This window comes from Ursus arctos, unplaced genomic scaffold (assembly GCF_023065955.2).
Source record: "Ursus arctos isolate Adak ecotype North America unplaced genomic scaffold, UrsArc2.0 scaffold_3, whole genome shotgun sequence".
Classification (NCBI taxonomy): domain Eukaryota; kingdom Metazoa; phylum Chordata; class Mammalia; order Carnivora; family Ursidae; genus Ursus; species Ursus arctos.
In genome coordinates, this window is record NW_026622985.1 from 46,761,320 (window position 1) to 46,782,561 (window position 21,242).

At 36.0% G+C, this 21,242-nt stretch overlaps 1 protein-coding gene across 1 annotated transcript in view; it reads left to right on the forward strand.

The window, feature by feature from the left end:
- Positions 1–21,242, forward strand: part of AHR (aryl hydrocarbon receptor) — a 46,471-nt gene that overhangs the window by 11,970 nt on the left and 13,259 nt on the right. The window contains exons 3-6 of the mRNA XM_026506964.4: positions 14,527–14,630; positions 17,261–17,350; positions 19,604–19,727; positions 20,390–20,520. Coding sequence (XP_026362749.2) covers positions 14,527–14,630; positions 17,261–17,350; positions 19,604–19,727; positions 20,390–20,520 — 449 coding nt within the window. The remainder of the gene's footprint in view (positions 1–14,526; positions 14,631–17,260; positions 17,351–19,603; positions 19,728–20,389; positions 20,521–21,242) is intronic.

Sequence of the window (21,242 nt, forward strand, 5' to 3'; positions counted from 1 at the left end):
GAAGAAGTTTTGCTAACTAATGTATAGTAAAATTTAAGTAACAAAGCCAAACTTTTAGGTATTTCTAAAAATAAGTGTTCCAGATTCATTCATCAAAAAGATGCTGCCACTCAAATGACATGTGGCGTCGTCCTTTGAAAATCGTACGTTTGAACGTTACGTCCATATGAAGTGTCAGTTTTCAGTTCTACTTCTTCCAATTTTTGAAAGTTTCTCTTTTTTTTATGGAATAAAACACATATACTATGATATATTTTTGCTAATTTTCTTCAATATGTTTTGTGTAGATATCTTATTCTTTAAAAATTACACTTCTATTTTATATTAACTGTGTGATTTAGTCCAGGAAAATGTGCTTAAGTTGTTTTTATTCCCACCAGAAAGAGTAGTTTATTGTAGGAGTCCGTGGAATTGGATTTCACTCTCCATTGTGCCGTGACAAACTACTGGATTTTAACCAAACCACTTAGCATCCCTGCACCTCCTTTTACTCAGCTCTGAAGTTAGAGATTTGAGCTAGGTGATGTCACCTTTTAATCGTATGTTATTTCATAGTAATAAAGTATTTTAAATAGAAGTTTTTGTTTGAAGATAATGTTTCAATATATGTTCTCGTGTAAAATAATTCCCCAGTTTCTCCTTTTATCTGTTTCTATGTCAGAAGTAGATTTTTTTTTTTTCCAGGAAATGTTCGGTCTTTTAAATTATCATGTTATTTTACAAACAGCAGTAAAGAATTAATTATGAAACCTCAGTGGCTTGTGCCAGTGCTTCTCGAACTTTAAGGTGCTTACAAATAGGGATCTTGTCAAGATGAAGGTTCTTATTCAGTTGGTTTAGGAGGTAGCCAGAAATTTGCATTTCTAACAAGCTCTCAGACAATGCTGATACTGCTGTCCCGGACACATTTACAGATACTTGAATTTATAATTTATTTTTAGGTTATTGCGAAACAGTTATTTCCTTTTAGGTTTATAGTTAAATGGTTTGCTTGGGCATTTTGTTTCTTTGTGTGCTTGCTCTGTATGTTCTTTATCTTGCATAAAAGCTGTGGTGTTTAACAGTTGTGATTCGGGTAACATACATTGATACGAGGGTGATCATTTCAGGGAAGGTTATATGGTTCGGGGTTCATAGTGACACTGAAATTTTTTCTGATCTATCAAGTCTTTGAGTTTTCAGTTTTCATCTACACTGGATCCTTCATCTTGGAGATGGGTTATGTGGTATTCAGTGGTGTGTGTGTGTATGTTTATCAACTAAATAGTCATTTTGTGATAGAGCTGGAACCGGAACCCCGGTTTCTAGAAGCCCTATGTTGTTTTTCCTAACCATATCTCAGTTACTTCTCTTTTCTAGGAATCATTTATATAGCGCAGTCCTGAAGACTTTTCCCTGATCTGTGGTTCTCAAAGTGTAGTCCCCAAACAAGCGGCAGTAGTGGCAGCTGGGAACTTGTTAGAAATGCCGGATCTCGGGCCCCACCTAGACCTGCAGAATCAAGCGCTGGTAGGGCGGTGGGGTTGGTGCATGTGGCAGTTTGGGAGCCCCTGTCGTGGACTGTAACCTTGAGGCCACTCCCGCCTTGTGGAATGCTGTCCTAATCCTCAGCATTTGTTCACATGCAGTGCTCACTGCTTGACCTTTGTGTGTGTGTGGGGGGGGGGTTCCTGTGACTTGTAAGATGAGGTCTCTGCCCTTAGAGAGTTTACAGTCTAGAAGCCAGAGACATGTTATTCCTTGACTCTGGTAGAGATGAATTGATGTTAGTAATTTTGCCTTTTTCATTTCCTGCTCTTCTATAATGGGAAATCAAACTATAAATGTTAAAAAGAGAAAAAAAATGTATATTTTTTGTGCTCTGTTTAGAAGTAATGGATCAGGATGAAGCAGCGTAGCCAGGAGCCAGCTGCCGTTTAAATGTTGACATAATTACTGCTTTCTAGACAGTGTGTGTATGTATGCTAATTAAGATAATATGTGCATATTTAATGTATAAATTTATATTTATGTATATGTTTTTTCATGATTAAACATGTCTGTCCTGTTCAGTGCCTCAAGTAGAGGAGATTTTAAGCCTACCTTCTAGAGAATGCTATAGCTTAGCGGGGCTCATTATGGAGTTCTTACGTGTTGAAAATTATTTCCTTAACTCTTCATTAATGAATTTATTTTTTATTCCGGTACAGTATATTTAACAGATGGATCTTATTACCCTATTTGTGTCATTCCTTCATCAATTATATTACCTTTAATTCTAGGTCCTTTGCATTACTGATTTTTAACTTCATTGTGTATGAGAATAACGTGGAAGGCCTATTAAAATTAGCACATTCTAGGGCATGTAACTCTTACGCTGATTCTGTGTAGTTTCTGTGTAGAACCAAGGAATTTCTATTTTTCATATGCATCCTAGGTGAGTGTGAGGCAGTGATTTAACTTGGCTTTGATTATGCCTGAATTACTTAAAAATTGTTTTCTTTGCCTTCAGAAAGACAAATTCAAATGTACGAAATTTTCGGAAGACCATAAATGTGTTTGCTTAGGTTTCAGGGGAGTGCCGTACCCTAGTAGCTTCTTAGGTTGTTCAGTACAGGAACAGAGTTAGATGGAAGGTGAGGGAAATAATCCGTAGAAAAGATCCCATAGTCTTCTCCAGACATCCAGTGATCTGGGAAGGCCATGCAGTATTTTGAAAGGACAAAGACAATAAAATTTTCAAGGCAATTCCGAAGGCCTGAACACCTATGAACTACTGCACATGAGGAGACTCGGAGTACGCTGACCGACGAGGGTTTTATGTGCAGTAGAAACCACTCTCCGGCTGTTAGGGCAACAGTACAGCGAAGCGCGGGGAACTCTAAGTGAATAACAGGATGCGAGCAGGGCCGTGCGAATTCCTGCGGAAAGAACAATATAAACGAGTAATCATACAATCCTGCTAGAAAGGAAGCTCCAGTTTTACTGTAACAATAGATATTTTTCCAAGAAAATACATCTATTTATTGCGAGTTTAAATAATCCAGGTTGGGTGGATCTTCTCAAACTCCGGAGCCGTGGCTCTACTGCCGTGACTGTCTGAAAAGCAGCACTTAAGATTTAAGTACACTAATATTTATCCATTTCTACGGAATCAAAACATTCTGAAATATAACTTCGAAGTACTTGAACAAGATTTAGTTATTTTTTTCAGTTATGGTAAAGTTAGAAGCAGTTTCTTCACTATTTGATTAAAATTATTTTATAACGAATTTTATAATTCAAGATTACACTTTATTCTAAACAGTGCAGGTGCTGAATTCACAAAAAAGAAAGAGGGAGAAAAAGATTTCTGCTAACAGCTCTAATAGTGTCTCAGCAACTGTGGCAAATACAGTATGTGAGATCCTTTAAAAATGTGCCTATCCAGTATTGTTAAGGGAATACTTAGGTAGCATTTTCAAGGGAAGTAAGAAGATTTGAAGTTTTGTTAGATATTAGTTTTGGTTTGAACTGAAGAAATAATTGAGAAAATCTTTGGATGCTTAATCCTTGAAAATTCTCGAACTGTGTATCTGCTAGACAATAAAGAGAATTGTCAGGGAGTTATTTTTCACTTCATACCCTGTTTATGCTGCAGATGAACTAATTATAAAATTTTTCATTTTTATATTAAAATGCTTTGGTTTTCCTGGTGCACTTAAAAGTGCTGTGCCTGTTTCACTACATGGGAACTCCTTGGGCGTGTTATGTGTACTGCCGTATTTTAAGCACTTAGTACAATGTCTGACCCACTGTAGGCATTCAGTAAATATTTCTTACCTCAGCTTCACGAAGTTACATTTGAAAGACAATGTCAAATTCATGTTGAAATTCTAGATGATGTATTCAAAAATACAGTTCTAGGACTTACTTTACAATGTTATTTTTCTTTTTCCAGATAGTAGCCAATTATAGTTATTGGTTCCATCAGTTATCTTATTTTCTGCCTATAAATAAACGGACGTGACAAATATTTTATGGAATTACAGCAGTACGTTTTTGTACGTGCCCTCTGATTGGCTGGCTCATCCAGTTAAGCGTGTACAAGTATTTAAAGATGCAAATGTGAAAGCTACATACACCTTTTTAGGACAAATTAGTATCAACTGTTCTGTTGTCACATCAGTGCCTCCCTTTGCATCGTTAGCTGTCTCTGCTCCTTTGCCTTCTCTCTACGGATATTATCTTATTCGTGGTTCACTGGCTGTTTTCTTCTTTGTTGGATGCTCCTTTTGTACCTCCCAGCAGTCTGGCAGTCTTGGTACTTTTAAAAATTTTTGTCAGCGTAGATGGAATGTGCAAATAGAACTCAGTATTTTTTTAAAATTCACTCCCTTTGTAAATTTGATAGATTAAAAATTCCAGAGGGTGAAACTTTAGTATTAGTTTCTGCACAATGGACACATGTGGACATGTTTTGAGGATTAACAACCGCAATATATTAATAATGAGAGACTAACTGAAATAGTAAAAGCTGTTTAAGTTCTATTCAGTTTCCTCAGTAACATTGCCCTTCTGTGTTACCTTCTCTTTTCCCCTGAAGACTTCTCGAAATTATGTATCTTTGAAGTTTCTCTGTAGTCTTTAGTGTTTTTAGAAAATAAATACCCCAAATCCAAAATTGATGTTTTCTGATGTGGGCGATTAAACATGGTAAAGTGCCATTTTTGCCTCTCAAGACGGATTAAATCAGTCCAGACCTGAGGACGGTTAAATGACCAAATAGAGCTCTGATCTGACAAGTCACAAGTGTGGACGCAGATCCTGGAAGAACAGACTGAAAGCCGAAAATCGTTAACATTATGTTCAGACTTCTTCACCAAATTCTAGAATGTTGAGATTAAACCTTACTTTGTTAATTAAAAAGAAAAGTGGAACACTAGAGTTACAGAATAGTTGTTTTTTTTTTTTTTTCTGCACAAAATGAGTATTAAACTCAAATACCATGTTACTTCTGGGAGGGAAAATATCTAATAAGTTTACATAACTAAATGACTATGATCAATAATAGTTTTTTCAGGGAGACTAGGATTTGGGTGGTTACAGCCCAGCCTTTGAAATTGGTTGATATGAAGGGAAAGGCTTGTTTCCTCCTGTATTGTGTCTCTCAGTCCCAGGTCAAACAGCGGACATTGGGCTGTTGACCAATTGGAATCAGTATGGTGATGTTTTATTCTTAGTAAGAGTAATTGCAGCATATAAAAAAAATTGAGTTAGATTTCATTACCACTTTTTGAAATACGCACCATTATGTAAGTGTTGTGTTTAAATTATTTTACTTTTGGACAACATCCCCCAAAATTAAAAACAAGGGAATGACTAATTCATCTCTCTGCTGAGACACAAGTATCTAATGAGGTAGCAAAGGCAGAAGGTCTCCTCGCAGTGAGGCAGTAGTAGGGTCAGTGGCATGTAGTATTTGTTATTGCAATAAAATATTCGTAGTACATATTACACCACTAAAATATAATTATTACCTGTGAGGTCTTTTACTTCCTCCATTATATCTAAGGCATGGGTTATTCTTTGGGACATCTTTATAATTGAGATCTATAAATTTAATCTGTGGAAAGGAAAACTGAGAAACTAGAAAGAGATGGTTTCGTCTCGGTTTCAGGAAGCCTGACAAAAGTGAGTTTGGGGATCAGAGTTTCTAATGCCCAACTCCTGGATTATGCAGCTGTCATAGGGAACAGTTTCTGGTTAGTTTAAGAACTAAGTAACATAGGGGAAAATCCGATTCCTGAATCATTACACATTCTTAAAATAATCACCATTTTATAAAGTGTAGTAATATTTACGTTTTAGAATGTTCTAGATTCACGAAGTCTAAAAATGCCCCGCGAGGGGATGATGACAATAGTTAATTTACATGATGTGATGATCTAACATTTATTCAACCTCATTGTTTACCATGGATCTTTGTTGACTTTATCTTAAATTAAAAAGTTATCTGTGCTTTTTCTTGGTCTTCCTTTGTAGTTATTTAACAGTTCATTTCCAGTTCATTAGGTTTTCAAAAGAGAGCCATTGTGTTTATTCATCTTCAGCTTGTGTGTTTCTCTGGATTTCAATCCCGTTTTGGTGTCCACGTAACCCAGAACACTATCTTAAGAAACATATATGAGAAGAATGAGGTTGAACAAGCAGAGAAATGAATTAAATAAAAAGCCCTTTTGAGGGTTGAAGTCTTATAAGTTTAATGGGTTTATATGTGTGCTTTTCATCCATGGGATTTGTATGCTAATTTCATCTGCATTGCTCTAATTTTTAAGTTACTATATACCAAGTAGTTTACCGAAGTTTCTGTGTCACGGAATTATAGCAAATGGGATTTCTTAATTCTAGATATGTCTGTAGTAGATTTGTTTGCCCAAAAGAGGAGCACATTTGAAATCATCATATAGTATTGAGTTTCTTTTATCTACGGTATCATCTACTTTATTGTAATTGAACTGTATTTTTTTCCAGAATTCACATTCTAAAACATGAAACTGTAACATTCATGATAGCTTCCATAACTAAAGCTATAAAATTTAAAGATTCTTTTAAATCTATGCAAATTGAAACGTGGATGAATACAAAGAATAGTAGAATATTCTTACCGAGTCCAGTTGAAGTGGTATTTAAATCCTGGCTCTTAAATTAAAAATATCTCTTTGGATAAGGAGCTTAATTTTTCTTTTCTTCAAATATTCTAACTTATTCATTAGAGTCTATGAATTTTTTAAAATTTATTTTTAGAGAGCGCGAGCAGGGGTGGGGGGCAGAGGGGCAGAGAGAGAGGGAGAGAGAATCTCTGCACTCAGCACAGAGCTGGACACGGGGCTTGATTTCACAACCCTGAGATCATGACCTGACCCGAAAATAAGAGTCAGATGCTAAACTGACTGAGCCACCCGGGAACCCCCGATTCTATGAATAGATTTAATATTTTATGATATTTTATATAGGATACTTTCTTCACTGAGTATTCATTTGCTTTGACAAGTATTTTCAAAAAACACAATGACAAGTATATATCAAAGATTCAGACTGAATGAATCTTTGTTCATTATATCCTTTATATTATGTTTTGCTTTTTAATGGATTTTCTCTTTGATCATTACCTAGGGTTACGTATATCTCTGTGATCCTTCACTGCTTGATCATAAATCGATGGCTTTAGCTTTCTTTTTTTAAGAGGAGGATTACCATTGGGGTAATATTAAAGCCAGCCAACTTTTAGCATTTTTTCCTCCCCCCCCCCCCGTAGTTAATTTGTTTGATTTTCTTTTTTTTTTTTTTTAAAGATTTTATTTATTTATTCGACAGAGATAGAGACAGCCAGGCAGAGAGGGAACACAAGCAGGGGGAGTGGGAGAGGAAGAAGCAGGCTCATAGTGGAGGAGCCTGATGTGGGGCTCGATCCCATAACGCCGGGATCACGCCCTGAGCCGAAGGCAGACGCTTAACCGCTGTGCCACCCAGGCGCCCCAATTTGTTTGATTTTCTGTGTGGCTTTCCGATCTGGCTAGTGGCAGTCTACCTCATCTTCCCGTCATAGTGCTTTAGAAACCGTATGCACACAGAGTAGAAAATTGATCACTTTAAATCCTGTAATGAAATGCGGTTATGTTACCACTAATGATTTTATTTAGTAATCATGTTTATGTCTTATTTTCAAATCATGCTCTTACAGCTACTTTTTGATCAACCGTTTTTAATCAGTAACTCAAATTTATTTATTTGTTCATAGCTGGAGATTTAGATTTTGAGATACTTTTAATATCGTGGGAATAATATTCTAAATCATGAAGGTGAATAAAATATTCCGGAGGAGAGCATATAGAATAGGAGGAAAAATACCAGAGATGAGACGTTTTAAGGATGAGCAGAAGTGGAGGAAAGCAAATCCTGTGTTTATGGAATATAAAACTGCGCTGAGGTGATAGTTTGCGTAAAGATGCCTTCATCTGGTGTTTCAAGTTCTTAAATTAGAGGGTCAAAAGAAAATTGCGCATGAAAGTATAAACTAAAATGAAATGAAAGTCCATATAAAAAAATCAGAATACTGCAGGAGTAGTATTATGGTCCTCGACTGTCCATAGAAGCCAGACCATCATTCAGGTGTTTGCAGTGGGAGGTTGAGAAGGGAAACAAGCAGTCACATTGAATCAATTTAGCGTAAAATTGTATTGAATTATTCTGGTTTCTTCTAGCCTTCAGTTTTCTCATATGATGTGGGGTGCCTTTTATGATTGTCTCCTAACAAAAGCACTGGCAGGCAGGAGACATAGAGGCTAATCCTGTGGCCTTAGATACGACCTTTAACCTCGCCGTCGCCCAGGGCTTCATCCTCTCAGCATGGACCATAAGAATGCTGCGTGCCCCCTGCTTTAAGTTTGTGGTGGATTCATCCTAAAAAATGAGATGTGTGAAGTCAATTTTATAATTAAAATTGTTATATAAATTATAATGATTTCTTGCGGAATACTGGTATTTTACTTGTTTTAATGGGTGATTTTGTGGTCATCGTGGAATATGCATAGAGGTCTTTCAGACCTGGTATTCATATCATCTGGTAGTCTCTTGAATTAATTTTGTATTTTGAATTTAGAGATGGAAATTTGCTAATAAACTTTTTAGCCTTTTAGCATAATATGTAATTTACTTCCCCATATTGTTTCTTTTTTCAGAAGTGGCACACACTCAAATCTAGACAGTTTGTTCAGGGAAAGGTGACATGGCTTGCTTTGGTGAGGAAAGAAACTCTGGGCAGTGTGCTACTTGCTGTATTTTTATACATACAGAATTTTAATTTTTTGTTTCAGTCCTAAATTATGTGCTTCTGTTTTATCTTCATGCAATTGGCATTGAGTTATTTCCTGAAGACCTTCATATTAATAAGAGCATTATTTAGCCAGAGGAATGATAATTTTAGAAAATAATAAGGCAGTGAGATCTGGAACATTTGTAAATTATTTCCAAACTCATGAATTTCCAAAGCCACTGGTTCTTAAAATGTGGCACCGGGTCCTCAGCATCACCTGGAACTTGCTAGCAATGCAACTACAAGGGCCCGTCCAGACCTCCTAAATCCGAAATTTTAGAGAGTCAAGTGCAGTGATGCGTTTTAATAGCCATAGCCTTCCTGGCGATTCTAACATCTGTGAAATTTTCAGAATCACTGCTTTACTTGATTAAAGTCCGCTACAGAATGCAGTTTGAATTCACTCTTGTACATGTGGAAAACTGTGAATGCAACTCATTCACCGCCGAAAAGGTAAACTGTCTGCTCTTGTTGGTTCTGGTAATTTCGTGACCTAATGCAGTTACGGTAGAACTGTCTATAACGAAATGTAAAACTGGAAAAATGTGAAACATCTTTGGAAGTTGGTTTCCACTTAATTGAGAGCAGGAATAGGTCTAATTTTAAGGACTTACTCAGCTTTAAAATAGGTTTTTTAGATTTGCTAAAAAGACCCTAAACTATCAGTTATGCAACCTACATTCATTCATAAAGATATAAACGAACATTTGTGTTTTTAAAAACTGAATTTACTTTGATTCTGCCTTGGTGATTAGAAATTTCTAGGTAGAAAAAAAAATCTGTCAATATTATCAGAAACTATTGTGTGAACTGTGTAGACCTAATCTTTGTGTCCTAGGAACTTAGAATATAGTATCGTTTTCTTTAATTTCAGTTTCTTCCTTCTTCCCCTCAAAAGAACACGTCACTTACAAACAAATAAAAGCTCTGTGTTGAAATGAAATCTCTCTCTCTTACCCCAAAGTATGTAGAAGAAGCTCTCATTAGGCACACTTAATATATTATTTGGAATTTATTTGTAAATACTAATTCGTTCTGGACTAAGCTAGGAATATTTTCCTTGTATTTGAGAAATACTGCATTACTTAACTCTTTCTAAATTATAGAAGTTTATGTGGTTGAATTTTATAGTGATAGCTTTGCTTTCTTTTATGCTTATATCACTGTGGGAATGGAATTTAACTTTTTCTGCCAGAAGTAATAAAGGAGATGATAAATATTATTATAAAATAAATTAAATTTATATCAACACAAAGAGATTTAAAAGTCTTAGGCTTTTTCCTGGCAAGATATTCACCATGTCATCTTTCTGTTTAATTGAAAACTATAGTAACATACAAAATATAGTTTACCACATGCCAGTATTTCTCCCTCATGAATTTCTCTGTTGAACAATTCAGAGCATGTTTTTCAAAGAGGAAATATTTGGCTTGTAGGGAAAAGTGGAAATCCAAGCTTAGATGTATAAGGAAGGAAAGTGTCATATAGGAAACGGATATGGTTAAATACTTGTGGGATTAAGACTTGAATCAGTTGGTAAAATGACTATTTGATAATATGCTCTGATAATATTTACATTCTAGATTCCTTCGTCAGTTAGATGAAATTCTGGTATAATTGCTTCAGTGATCTCTCAATGAGGAAATAGTTGAAATATTCCAATGCTTTATTATCTTAATATTCCACAGACAGTTTAAGGTCAGATCTTTATATTTTGGAAGGTGTAGTGTTCTTGCAGATGGGGAGGATTTTAGCAAATGTCTGTTTATTACAGCAAATGCTTCTCAAGTAGCAGAATTGGCTGCGACTTACTTTCAGATATTACATTTTGTTTCTATAAAATGTCATGAATTTAATTCCGGTGATGTGGTGTTTAAAGTGTCCTGTTCATCTGATTATGTGTATAAATTTTGTAACAACTCACAGTTTGAAGTACTGTCAAATCTATGTTGTACAGGCATCATAGGAGTCCTAATAAATACTCATTTTTGGTATCGGCTTTTCATAAAGGTTTGAGGGTATATCAACTCAACATACAGCCCATTACCTCTGTCCTGGGCTATGAATCGTGGCTGCCAGGCATTAGGCCCTCTACATCTTAGCTCAGCCCTAACAAGAATTTGTCTCTAGCGGTATCATTGTCCTCACATAGAGATGAAGACACTGCAGGTCAAAGGTGGTCGGCATAGGGGAGAAGTGCAGCAGGTGGTTAATAATAGCATGAACGTGTGGGGTCAGGCTACCTGGCGTTGATCTAGGCTCCACTACTTCAAACCCTCTGACCTGGAGACAGTTTCTTAACCTAAGTCTCAGCTTCACTGAAAGGACAAAATAATACCAGTCTCGTAGGATATTATTATAAAGATCAATAAGATCTAATATATGGAAACTTGGCATACAGTGTGTGCTCAGTATCACATATTATTACTAAGGAAATATTTAAGGCCACTCAGATGGTACGAAGGACACAGGTGACAGTACCCCACGTCATCTTAGTCTGCTGCTTTCTAATCAAGGCAAGAAATGTTTACATGAAAGTGACTAGTATTAAGGTGTTTTGGCACTTTTAAGAAGGTAGAGGTGGTAGGAGGTTAAGAAATAGAGGAAAAATTCGTGGAGGAGCAAAAATTGTGTAGTTTGGGTCAAGAGGCCCCAACATAAAATAAGATTTCTAAACAGTCACATTAGTGTATTTTTAAGATGAGAATGCGAAGGGAATTCATTTTTCCTGGACTCATCTTTGCGTGGTTTTTGCTTAAATCCTTTACTAATTATTAACCTTAAACTTAAGAGCAACAGAAATATTTTTGGAAGAACTCTTGAGTGATCCTTCCTTAATATTCACTTGTCACTTTTCCTACTTACACATATTGAAGATTTAACCTCCCAACATTTAGAATTGTAAGCATTGTTGTTTTTAAAGAGTTTGTTCTCTTTATTTTTTCTTTCAAGTTCCTGTAATACTTTAATTAAATCCCATTGTGCTACTTAATGATTCTGACTTTCTTTTCTAGTTCTTTATTTCCTAACTTATATTCCCAACTAAAGGCAGAGTCTGTCTGATGTCGAATTAGGTTGGCCAACATCCCCAATAACAAGGCCAGAAACAAATCGTAAACTACTCTGAGATGAATGGTCTCAGTGGTCCAGAATTTTAGTTGGAACTGACATCAATTCTATTAATTAAAAATTATTTTTAAAAGATTCCTAATAAGATAATTTAGATATTTTAAAATTTGATACTAGTAACATCTATCCATTTTTACAATTACTTTGCTTCTTTTTGCAATGTGAAGGTTTTTGGTTTTGTTGTTTTCTTTTTAATGGTAAATCTTATTGGTATTTGCTGTAACTCTTCATTTGTGCCTCATCTTGGAGCTTTTGGAAAAGTAATAGAGTGTAGTTAACCCCGACATTGTGAAGTTTTAATGCATTCAGTGAACTTTGTCCATTAGAAAGCAAGCAGCAGCAGAATAGGAAGGGGGAAAAGGCCTTTTTCTCTTCTCCTTTTCAATGAGAAATATGAAGCATTTCCTTTGGTCTTGATTAACTGTTAGATCAATTTATGTACCTCAAACTATTTTTTTGGCCTAAGGGAAATATATTCTCTGGCATTTTGAAATTGTCACATTCAGAGGCCAAACTTTTGGCCTCTTCTTTAAGAGCCCTGTGTTTCAGGTTCTGCGAAGGCAAGAACTTGGCATAAGATCGCCGTGTGACACATGCATGGATTTACCAGAAATTAGACTTCGGCACGAACGTGTTATATGTGAGGCTTTGCTTAAACTGAGAGAAATCTGGTTATTAGAAAATCTCGTTTTTCACTGAGCCAGATTATCTTTGGCACAATAAAAATCTAATGAAATAAGTCTTAAAAAGAATGTCAAAGTCTGTTTCCTTTAATGGTTTCTCTTATTTAAATAGTGAAGGTTAAAAATAGATAAGAAAACTCGAAATATATTGTAATTGTATGGAAAAGGTTATACTTTATAAGAAGATAGTCTATAGGAAACATGGCTAATAATTAAAGTTGCCATTTATTGACCTGCTGAGCTGCTGTATGCCAGGAGCTTCACGTATATTCCATTATTCTTCACAATAACCTGGCAAGATGGTTTTTTGTCGTTTGTTTTCAGTTACCAGTTCACATCTTGAGACACAGGCTCAGAGAGCCTACATATTCAGTACGTGGCAGAACTAAAATTTGAACTTAATTCTGTCACTTATCAATATTAAATGAAATGATATTTGAGAGTGCTTGGGAAAATTCTAAGTACACAGTAGCTGCTAGTACTCTTCAGTTGTGTTGCCTCCTGGACTAACACACACACACACACACACACACACACACACACACACATACGTGCGATGAAGAAGACAGAAGGGAGGGGAGGAGAGAAAGCATTGCAACCCGCTACTTCCAAAAGCAAGCATCCCGCCATGGCATCAGACTTCCCGTTATATACAGGATCCACAAGCAGTTAGAGGATAATAATGAAGGAGAAGCCACTTTAGAAGATGGAATATGTAGGAATGAACATAAAAATTAATGTGCAAATCTGTTTTGCGAACAACTTCAAAATACTCTTAGTGGGACAAAAAATATAGATTTGAACAGAAGGAAACATGTGTTCTTGGATAGAATGATTCAAAATCATAAATGTTAGTTGTCCATGAGTTGCAGCCTTCAAAAAAAAAAAAAATGAAATCTTGCCATTTGCAGTGACATGAATGGAACCGGAGGGTATTATGCTAAGCGAATTAAGTCAATCAGGAAAGAATTATCATATGATCTAATTGATATGTGAAATTTAAGAAACAAAACAGAGGATCATAGGGGAAGATAGGAAAAAATAAAACAAGATGAAACTAGAGACAAACCATAAGAGACTCTCTTAATCATAGGAAACAAACTGAGGGTTGCTGGAGGAGAGGGCGTTAGGGGGGTGTGGTAACTGGGTGATGGACATTGAGGAAGGCACGTGATGTAATGAGCACTGGATATTATGTAAGACTGACGAATCACAGACCTGAACCTCTGAAACGTGGTAATACCTTATATGTTAAATAAATAAGTAAATAAAAATAAAACAAAAACAAAAAAAATCCACCTAAAAAAAAATAAGTGGTACTAACACTTTGGGAGAAAAACTTCTCCATGAGTTGATTTATAAATTTAACAAGATTCTAGTAACAATACAAATTGCTTTTTACTCTAAACCTAGACAGGAGGATTCTAAACTCAATGGAAATATATTTCTTGATAAGGCTGCTGGCGGATTCTTCCTCCTCACCACGGCGCGTTCGCTGTTGACAGACAGATAGATGAGAAGCTCTTGTTCTCACGAGAAAATGGGCGCGGGGGGGGGGGGGGGGGGGGGGGGGGGGGTGGCGGCCCCAGGCAGTTCTTCCAAACCCGTCAGTTACAGGCCAGAAATCATACTGAGCTCATCACAAATGGTTTTTAATTAATTATTTTATTATTTTTAATACATTAATTATTTGTAATTATTTTTAGCAATCTGTCCACCGATTTGGAAACCACTCATTGACAAAGGATTATTTACTTAGTCGTTATGGTACCAGTATTGCAGATTGTGTCTTCGCGAGGTATATGGAGATTTTCCATGGTAGCCCTTTGAAATCACTGAGAAACTACTTAATTTATCATTGCTTTTCCCTTTTTTTCATAGTTGCATTACAGTCCTCCCCAGCTGACAGAAATGAAGTCCAGGAAAACTGTAGAACGAAATTCAGAGAAGGCCTGCATCTGCAAGAAGGAGAATTCTTACTACAGGTAAATTTTAGTACATAGAGTTCTCATAATAAGGACATGGTAGAAAGGTTAATGAATCAGTCTTCTAGTTACTCGAGTTTACTTAGCACTCACCCAGCGTTTCATGTCACTTTCATCTGAACCACAGTAGTGGTGTCATGCTAGTATATGAAAAAGTGTATCAAGTAGATTAGAAGTCTTCTTAGCAATTTCCCTGTTGTATTTCTTTAACTAGCAAGAACTCCTAGATTATTTTAAAGGTTCTCATTTAAGACATTGAATTTATATATGCTTTTTCAGGAATATAGCTTTATTAAACCAGTTAATTGTATTTACTTACTTGTTCAAAAGTGTTCTTAACCTGAATTTAATTTTTCAATGTGTTTTGTAACTATTGTCTCGTAGCTATGGGGTGTGTCTTAGCAACATGCTAAAGATTTTCTCAACAACTAGAAGTCCTAAATTTTGCTTTAGAACTCAGAATATTTTAATTTTTTTAATATTTAAAAATATATTAAAAAAATTTTTTTGCTCTATTTCTTGGAACTAATATGATACTTGATTCTTAACTAAAATTCTCAGGCATTTATTTTGTTGAAAAATAGAATGAAGGTGTGTGCTGTGATATGTGCTATTATTAGTAATGTGATCATTTTCAGTTCCACCCAGTGAATGGAGTGAAAAACTTAATTTGCCATCATGACAGAAAGTAGGCTCAACTTACAGTAACTCCATTAATTCATTCTGAAAATGCTTATGTGTAACCCAACAATTTATAACATTTTTAAAATTATTTTTGTAATTGTGAAAATTAACTTTTGCCCACAATAGGTTAAACAAATTAAATATATTCAAGCATGAGTCCTCTTCCTATCTGTGGCTGAGGATTTTATGTATATAATAGCTTGAAACGTAGACTCCTTATTCAGGTCATAGGAAAGCATTTTTATAATTCCTGCTTTATGTGATTAAACACACACTTTGGGTTATGGAGTAAAGTAAAAAGGAAGTCCTTTATTTCAAGTGAAAATAAACAGATATGGAATACTTAACATTTGGTAAAGCAGTTTAAATTATGGGCCAGTGATTTTTTTTCCCCTCCTAGAATATTCAGGCAAATTGTAAACATATTCTATGTCAAGGACAGAGAATAAAAATAATACTAATGCAAGACTAGTATCGTTTTTTAATTATCTGAAAATTGGGCACATTTAGGTATTTAAAATAAATGTATCTGTTATGAATTCTATAAGATATCACTTGTAGATTAGTTTCCAATAGGAAGCATCACATATTACATGATTTGCTAGGACCATGGTTGGCTGGATCTCTTCTGGAACAGATGATCAGAAATACTGTGGACATATGAAAATGGCGTATTTCATTACATCCAGTGGCCATAATGGCATCTAAGTGCATACTCGCAACATGTGATTATCAACCGAGTATCCCTAAGGCTTAGAGAAGGTTTCTGGAGATACAGTATAACCACTTGCCATGAAACTTTTAATGGCAAATCGTTTCCTTTAGTTTTAACAAAGGAGGAACATAAAGAAAGTGTAAGAGTGTTTTATTAAGAAAAACTTAATTACTTTCAAGCTTAGCTTAAATTTATTACTATTATATAAAGAAAGATCAAAAAGGAAAATAAAAAGACTTTTTGTATCTTTGCATTATCCATTATTTATTTCAGTCATTTTCATTTATTTACTCCTGTTCTGCCCAGTGCTGTTTACCACTGTGCCCAGTAGAATCCGCAGCTTCGTTTGTCAGTTAACAGCAGTTGAGACTATAAACACCATCAATTGCAGTGTTTCTCTTATAGCAAATAGTAAGTGAACCTCGTCATAATTTGCAGATAAGTAGGATAGATCTTTGTGACCAAGACTGAAGAATGATAATCTCTTTCATTAGCATGTAATTACCATATTCTTTCTGTTCATTTACCAGTCATTCAATATAAGTAATAACCTTGTTCCATATAGTATTTAAGATCTTTTGAGATATACATAAAATTGGTATGCATATGTTCTTTTTAAAGGCCTTTTGGTTAATTTCTGACAATTAACATTTGTCTAAAAGTGTGTGATATTGTACCTTAAATTATCTTGGTGTTTCCTGGCATAGTGAGCTTATTAGAAAGTACTAAATTCATTTGCCTGTTCGAGTAAGCATCACACTGTCTCGTCTACAAAGAAGTTGTTTTCGGAAGGAAAAAATACAAAAATGGGTGTAACTTACTGCCAACTGAAATTGGAGGCTATTGAATTGTGGAGGTGTTATTTATTATACATTTAAGTTCCTGGCGGGTGCCACCACCACTCGTCCTGGGGGGACTCTCCAAGGTACTGTAGCTGTCTCTGAAAACCCAAGGCATGGGGAAGAAGAAACCAGTTTTTTATTGAAGTTATGGTGATTGAGCATTAAGTTTAGCTGTAAGCTTTTCCTTATCTACATCGAGAGGTGTGAATAGATTCCTCTCATTGCACAGTAGATGGTATGTCTGTGTTTATGAGATGTAATCATTGTAACCATTTTAAAGAGAAGATTTTTCAGCAGTTAAGGTAATAGCCATAACTGAAGTCAGTATTTATGAGTGGCAATATTGTTATTTAGTCACATTACTAATTCTATAATTTTTTTCCATGTAGGCTCTGAATGGCTTCGTGCTGGTTGTCACCACAGACGCTTTGGTCTTCTATGCCTCTTCTACCATACAAGATTACCTAGGGTTTCAGCAAGTAAGTATATTTTTCTAAGCCACGTAAAAATAAAATTTTTTTTTTAGAAAATTATCTCTTCCTTTTATGTATCATGTGTTTTAGGGACATAACTGATAATTTATAGATATAAAATGTCAATTAAAATATGCTATAGAATAAAATTATATATTTGTAGCTAATAATTTTTATATTATTAATAATTTACTACATTAGTTTTTTTAAATGTTCATGAGATTCACGGATATTGTGTTTCTTACACATAAGAAACATTCAGGTTGGGGGCAGATAGGCTTTGGATGGGAGGGGCAGACGAGAGAGTATTTGCCATCACGTTGGTTACAGACACCGGAGGGCATATGGCAACTGTGAAATGAATGAGGTGATATGTAAAGGTACGGGCGCAAATAGCATGGCTCATACCTTTAACTCTGACTCCAGCTGATTATGGAAGCTTTCCTGAAGGAAATGGTATTTACGCTAACCTAAAGAAAGCCTAAGATTCAGACTGGACAGTTGGGCAGGGAACACAGGAAAGAAAAGAGACAAGTCCTCTAAACAGTAGACTAGAAATACTTTAAGAGCACGTTTGGTTTGTTTAGTGTTATTGAATAAATGGTGCATAAATGGAGTGGTAAGTTATTTGTCATATTTGAAGGACAAGAACATCTAATTTGAGAACAGTTTTATAAGTACGCTTGAATGCTAGCTATTCTTACGTATCAGTATTTTTTAAATTCTAATGTGTCTAAGACTCACTTGTAAAATTCTAAAGTCTTTGGGCCTCACTTCCCAGATATTCTGATTCAGTAGGTCAGAGTGGGGCCTATGAATTTGCATTTCTAACAAGCTCACAGGCGTTGTCAAGGCTGCTGGGGTGAATGCAGTGTCTACAGTGTTTTATAGCCTCAAGTTTAAACTATGTCATATACACAGTAGAAACCTTGAAGAGTTTTTGTTAAGGGAATGTGTATACTGCAGTCTGTGTTTTAGATGAAAACTCTGGCATTTGGGTAATGGACGGCATCGAGATGGTTTAATGCTAGATTAAGTTCACAGGGAGGTTTAAGTCTAGAGAGCTAAACTAAGTAGATAGTGGAACCTGGCCCTGCCACAAAACCTGACTTGCTGAGAGGCAAGAGGTGGAGGAGGGATTCTAAGCTGATCAAGGCTTAATCCCTTACTCTTCCGGAGTCTACCAGAAGTAAAAATTTAATATAAAGAAAATCATTAGAGGACAGTGAAAAAAATACATAATACTTTTAAGCTTTAGGGAAGTCTAAGATGACTGGGTTTTCAGACAAGTTTCTGTGAAAGAAATAGGATTTTTAAAAAGTTGAAAATAGAGCCACCCTACAACCCAGCAATTGCACTACTAGGTATTTACCCCAGAGATACAAATGCAGTGATCTGAAGGGGCACTTGCACCCCAGTGTTCATAGCTGCAATGTCCACAGTAGCCAAACTGTGGAAAGAGCCCAGATGCCCATCGACAGAGGAACGGATAAAGATGTGGTGTGTGTACACACACACACACACACACACACACACACACACACACACACACACGTGCTGGAATATTACTCAGCCATCAAAAAGGATGAATACTTACGATTTACATCGACATGAATGGAACTGGAGGGTATCATGCTAAGCGAAATAAGTCAATCAAAGAAAGTTTATCATATGGTGTCACTCATATGTGGAAAATAAGAAACAGTACAGAGGATCATAGGGGAAGGGAGGAAAAATTGGGAAGTCATCACAGAGGGAGACAAACCATAAGAAACTCTCACCTCTAGGAAACAAGGTTGCTGGAGGGGAGATGGGTGAGGGGATGGGGTAACTGGATGGTGAACGTTTAGGAGGGCACATGGTGTGATGAACACTGGGTGTTGTATGCATCTGATGAATTATTGAACTCTACATCCGAAAGTAATGATGTGTACTATATGTTAGCTAATTGAATTTAAATTAAAAAAAATAAAAGATCCATAAATGGATAAAACATGAGCAGAAGTTAATGTTTTCCAATTAAGGAATGAGGAGGTGACCTTGACCGAAAAGCATTCAGGTAAGGAAGTGATGGCAGATAACTTTTGGCTGACCAGTTTCAGTGCTCCCCTCTCCCCGGAGAGCTTTGCGACCATCTCATGTACACTCATCACCACTGACAAGCACCCAGTAATCGAGCTACATTCTGAAATTAATTTAGTAAGCCACGTTTTTTAAATCAGTACTTTAAAAAAGTTTCCTTGTATCTTTTTTCTTCAGTCTGATGTCATACATCAGAGCGTATATGAACTCATTCATACTGAAGACCGAGGTGAATTTCAGCGTCAGCTACACTGGACATTAAACCCTTCACAGTGTACAGACTCTGGACAAAGAATTGATGGTAAGAATGCAAAAAATAGCCTGGTGATTTTAAAAGATTTATTTATTTGTTTAGAGAGAGTGTGCCAGTGGGGAAAGGGGCGGTGGGGGCGGAAAGAGAGAGAGAGAAGCGGACTCCCTGCTGGGGAGTCAGACACAGAGCATGATCTCACACCCTGAGACCACAACCTGAGCTGAAATCCAGAGCCGGGTGCTTAACGGGACTGAATCATCCAGGCGCCCCTCTCAGCAATATGTTTTATAAAAATCACTTATACTATTGCGACAGATTGGAAGAAATGTATAAGGGTGATACTCAAGTATGTATAAATTGTTCTGTCTGAAAAATGGACCAAATAAAACAAACTGGAATATGCAAGTATACAAAAACCTCTCTCAGGGCAATGCTTTTAGAAGTCTGTGAAAGTGTTAAGATAAAAGGCATTAGAAAATATGGATGTTGTTGACAATAAAAACAAAACTGAATAGGTAAAATCCTATGTAGTAAAAGTGATATTCCATATATTTTAGTTTCTTTTCATTAGCTACTCTTCTGAAAATGGCTATTCTTTTTTTGTATTCAGAATAGAACCCAGTTTGGAAATTAACACAAATTTCAGCTATCCAAACACTTCATTATACAGCAAAATGACATATAAATTTATGTTGCTATTATCTCTGTAGAAGCTAATGGCCTGCCACAGGCAGTAGGCTGTTATACCCCAGACCAGCTTCCTCCAGAAAACTCTTCCCTTATGGAAAGGAGCTTCGTGTGCCGACTCAGGTGTCTGCTGGATAATTCATCTGGTTTTCTGGTAAGGCGCAAGATTGTATGATTACTGGCAATTGTTATTGTCAGAAAGCAAAAAAGAAACCTAAAACCATTTTCTTTGGTTAGATTTGAGTTTGGTTTTTAAAACTCCTTTATAAAATAATTTCACGATGGAAAATAAAGATTACTTTTTTTTGGATTTCTAATATCTTCCATCAGTCAAAATCTCAGTCTTTTAGGATGTAATGACAAAGACTGAGTGAAATAACATAGAACCTTGTATTTTGCCTATTTTGAGGACTTTTTAATGTTTAACACAGAGAACTTTGTAGTCCTACGTAGCAGCAGAATGCGTATCCTCTTTGGATTTCATCCTTGCCAGACAGAAAAATTATCATGGCCCTTTCTACATAGCTACAGTCACTGCCATCTAGAGAAGGGGTTGTATATTCGCGATTGCAGAATCTTCTCGTGGTATGAGCTGCCGTTGTGCGGCCTGAACACCTGAACAGGGTCGTCTGGGAGCGGCTTTAGCAGGCTCCTCGCAGTGGTAGTGGTCTTTGTCTTTAAGGTAGTGCACTCCGCTGGGTACAGGAGAAGAGAACATAAAGCATGATGCGTATTACTTTTGTGAATTACCAGGAATTTCAAATAGATGATAAAATCTTAAACATTAGCAGACAGTGCTTTTTGTCGATGTGTTTATTTCTAAAGATAATTTTGCTGACTCAGAGGTAGAATTGTGCTTTGAGATGGTCTTCCTAG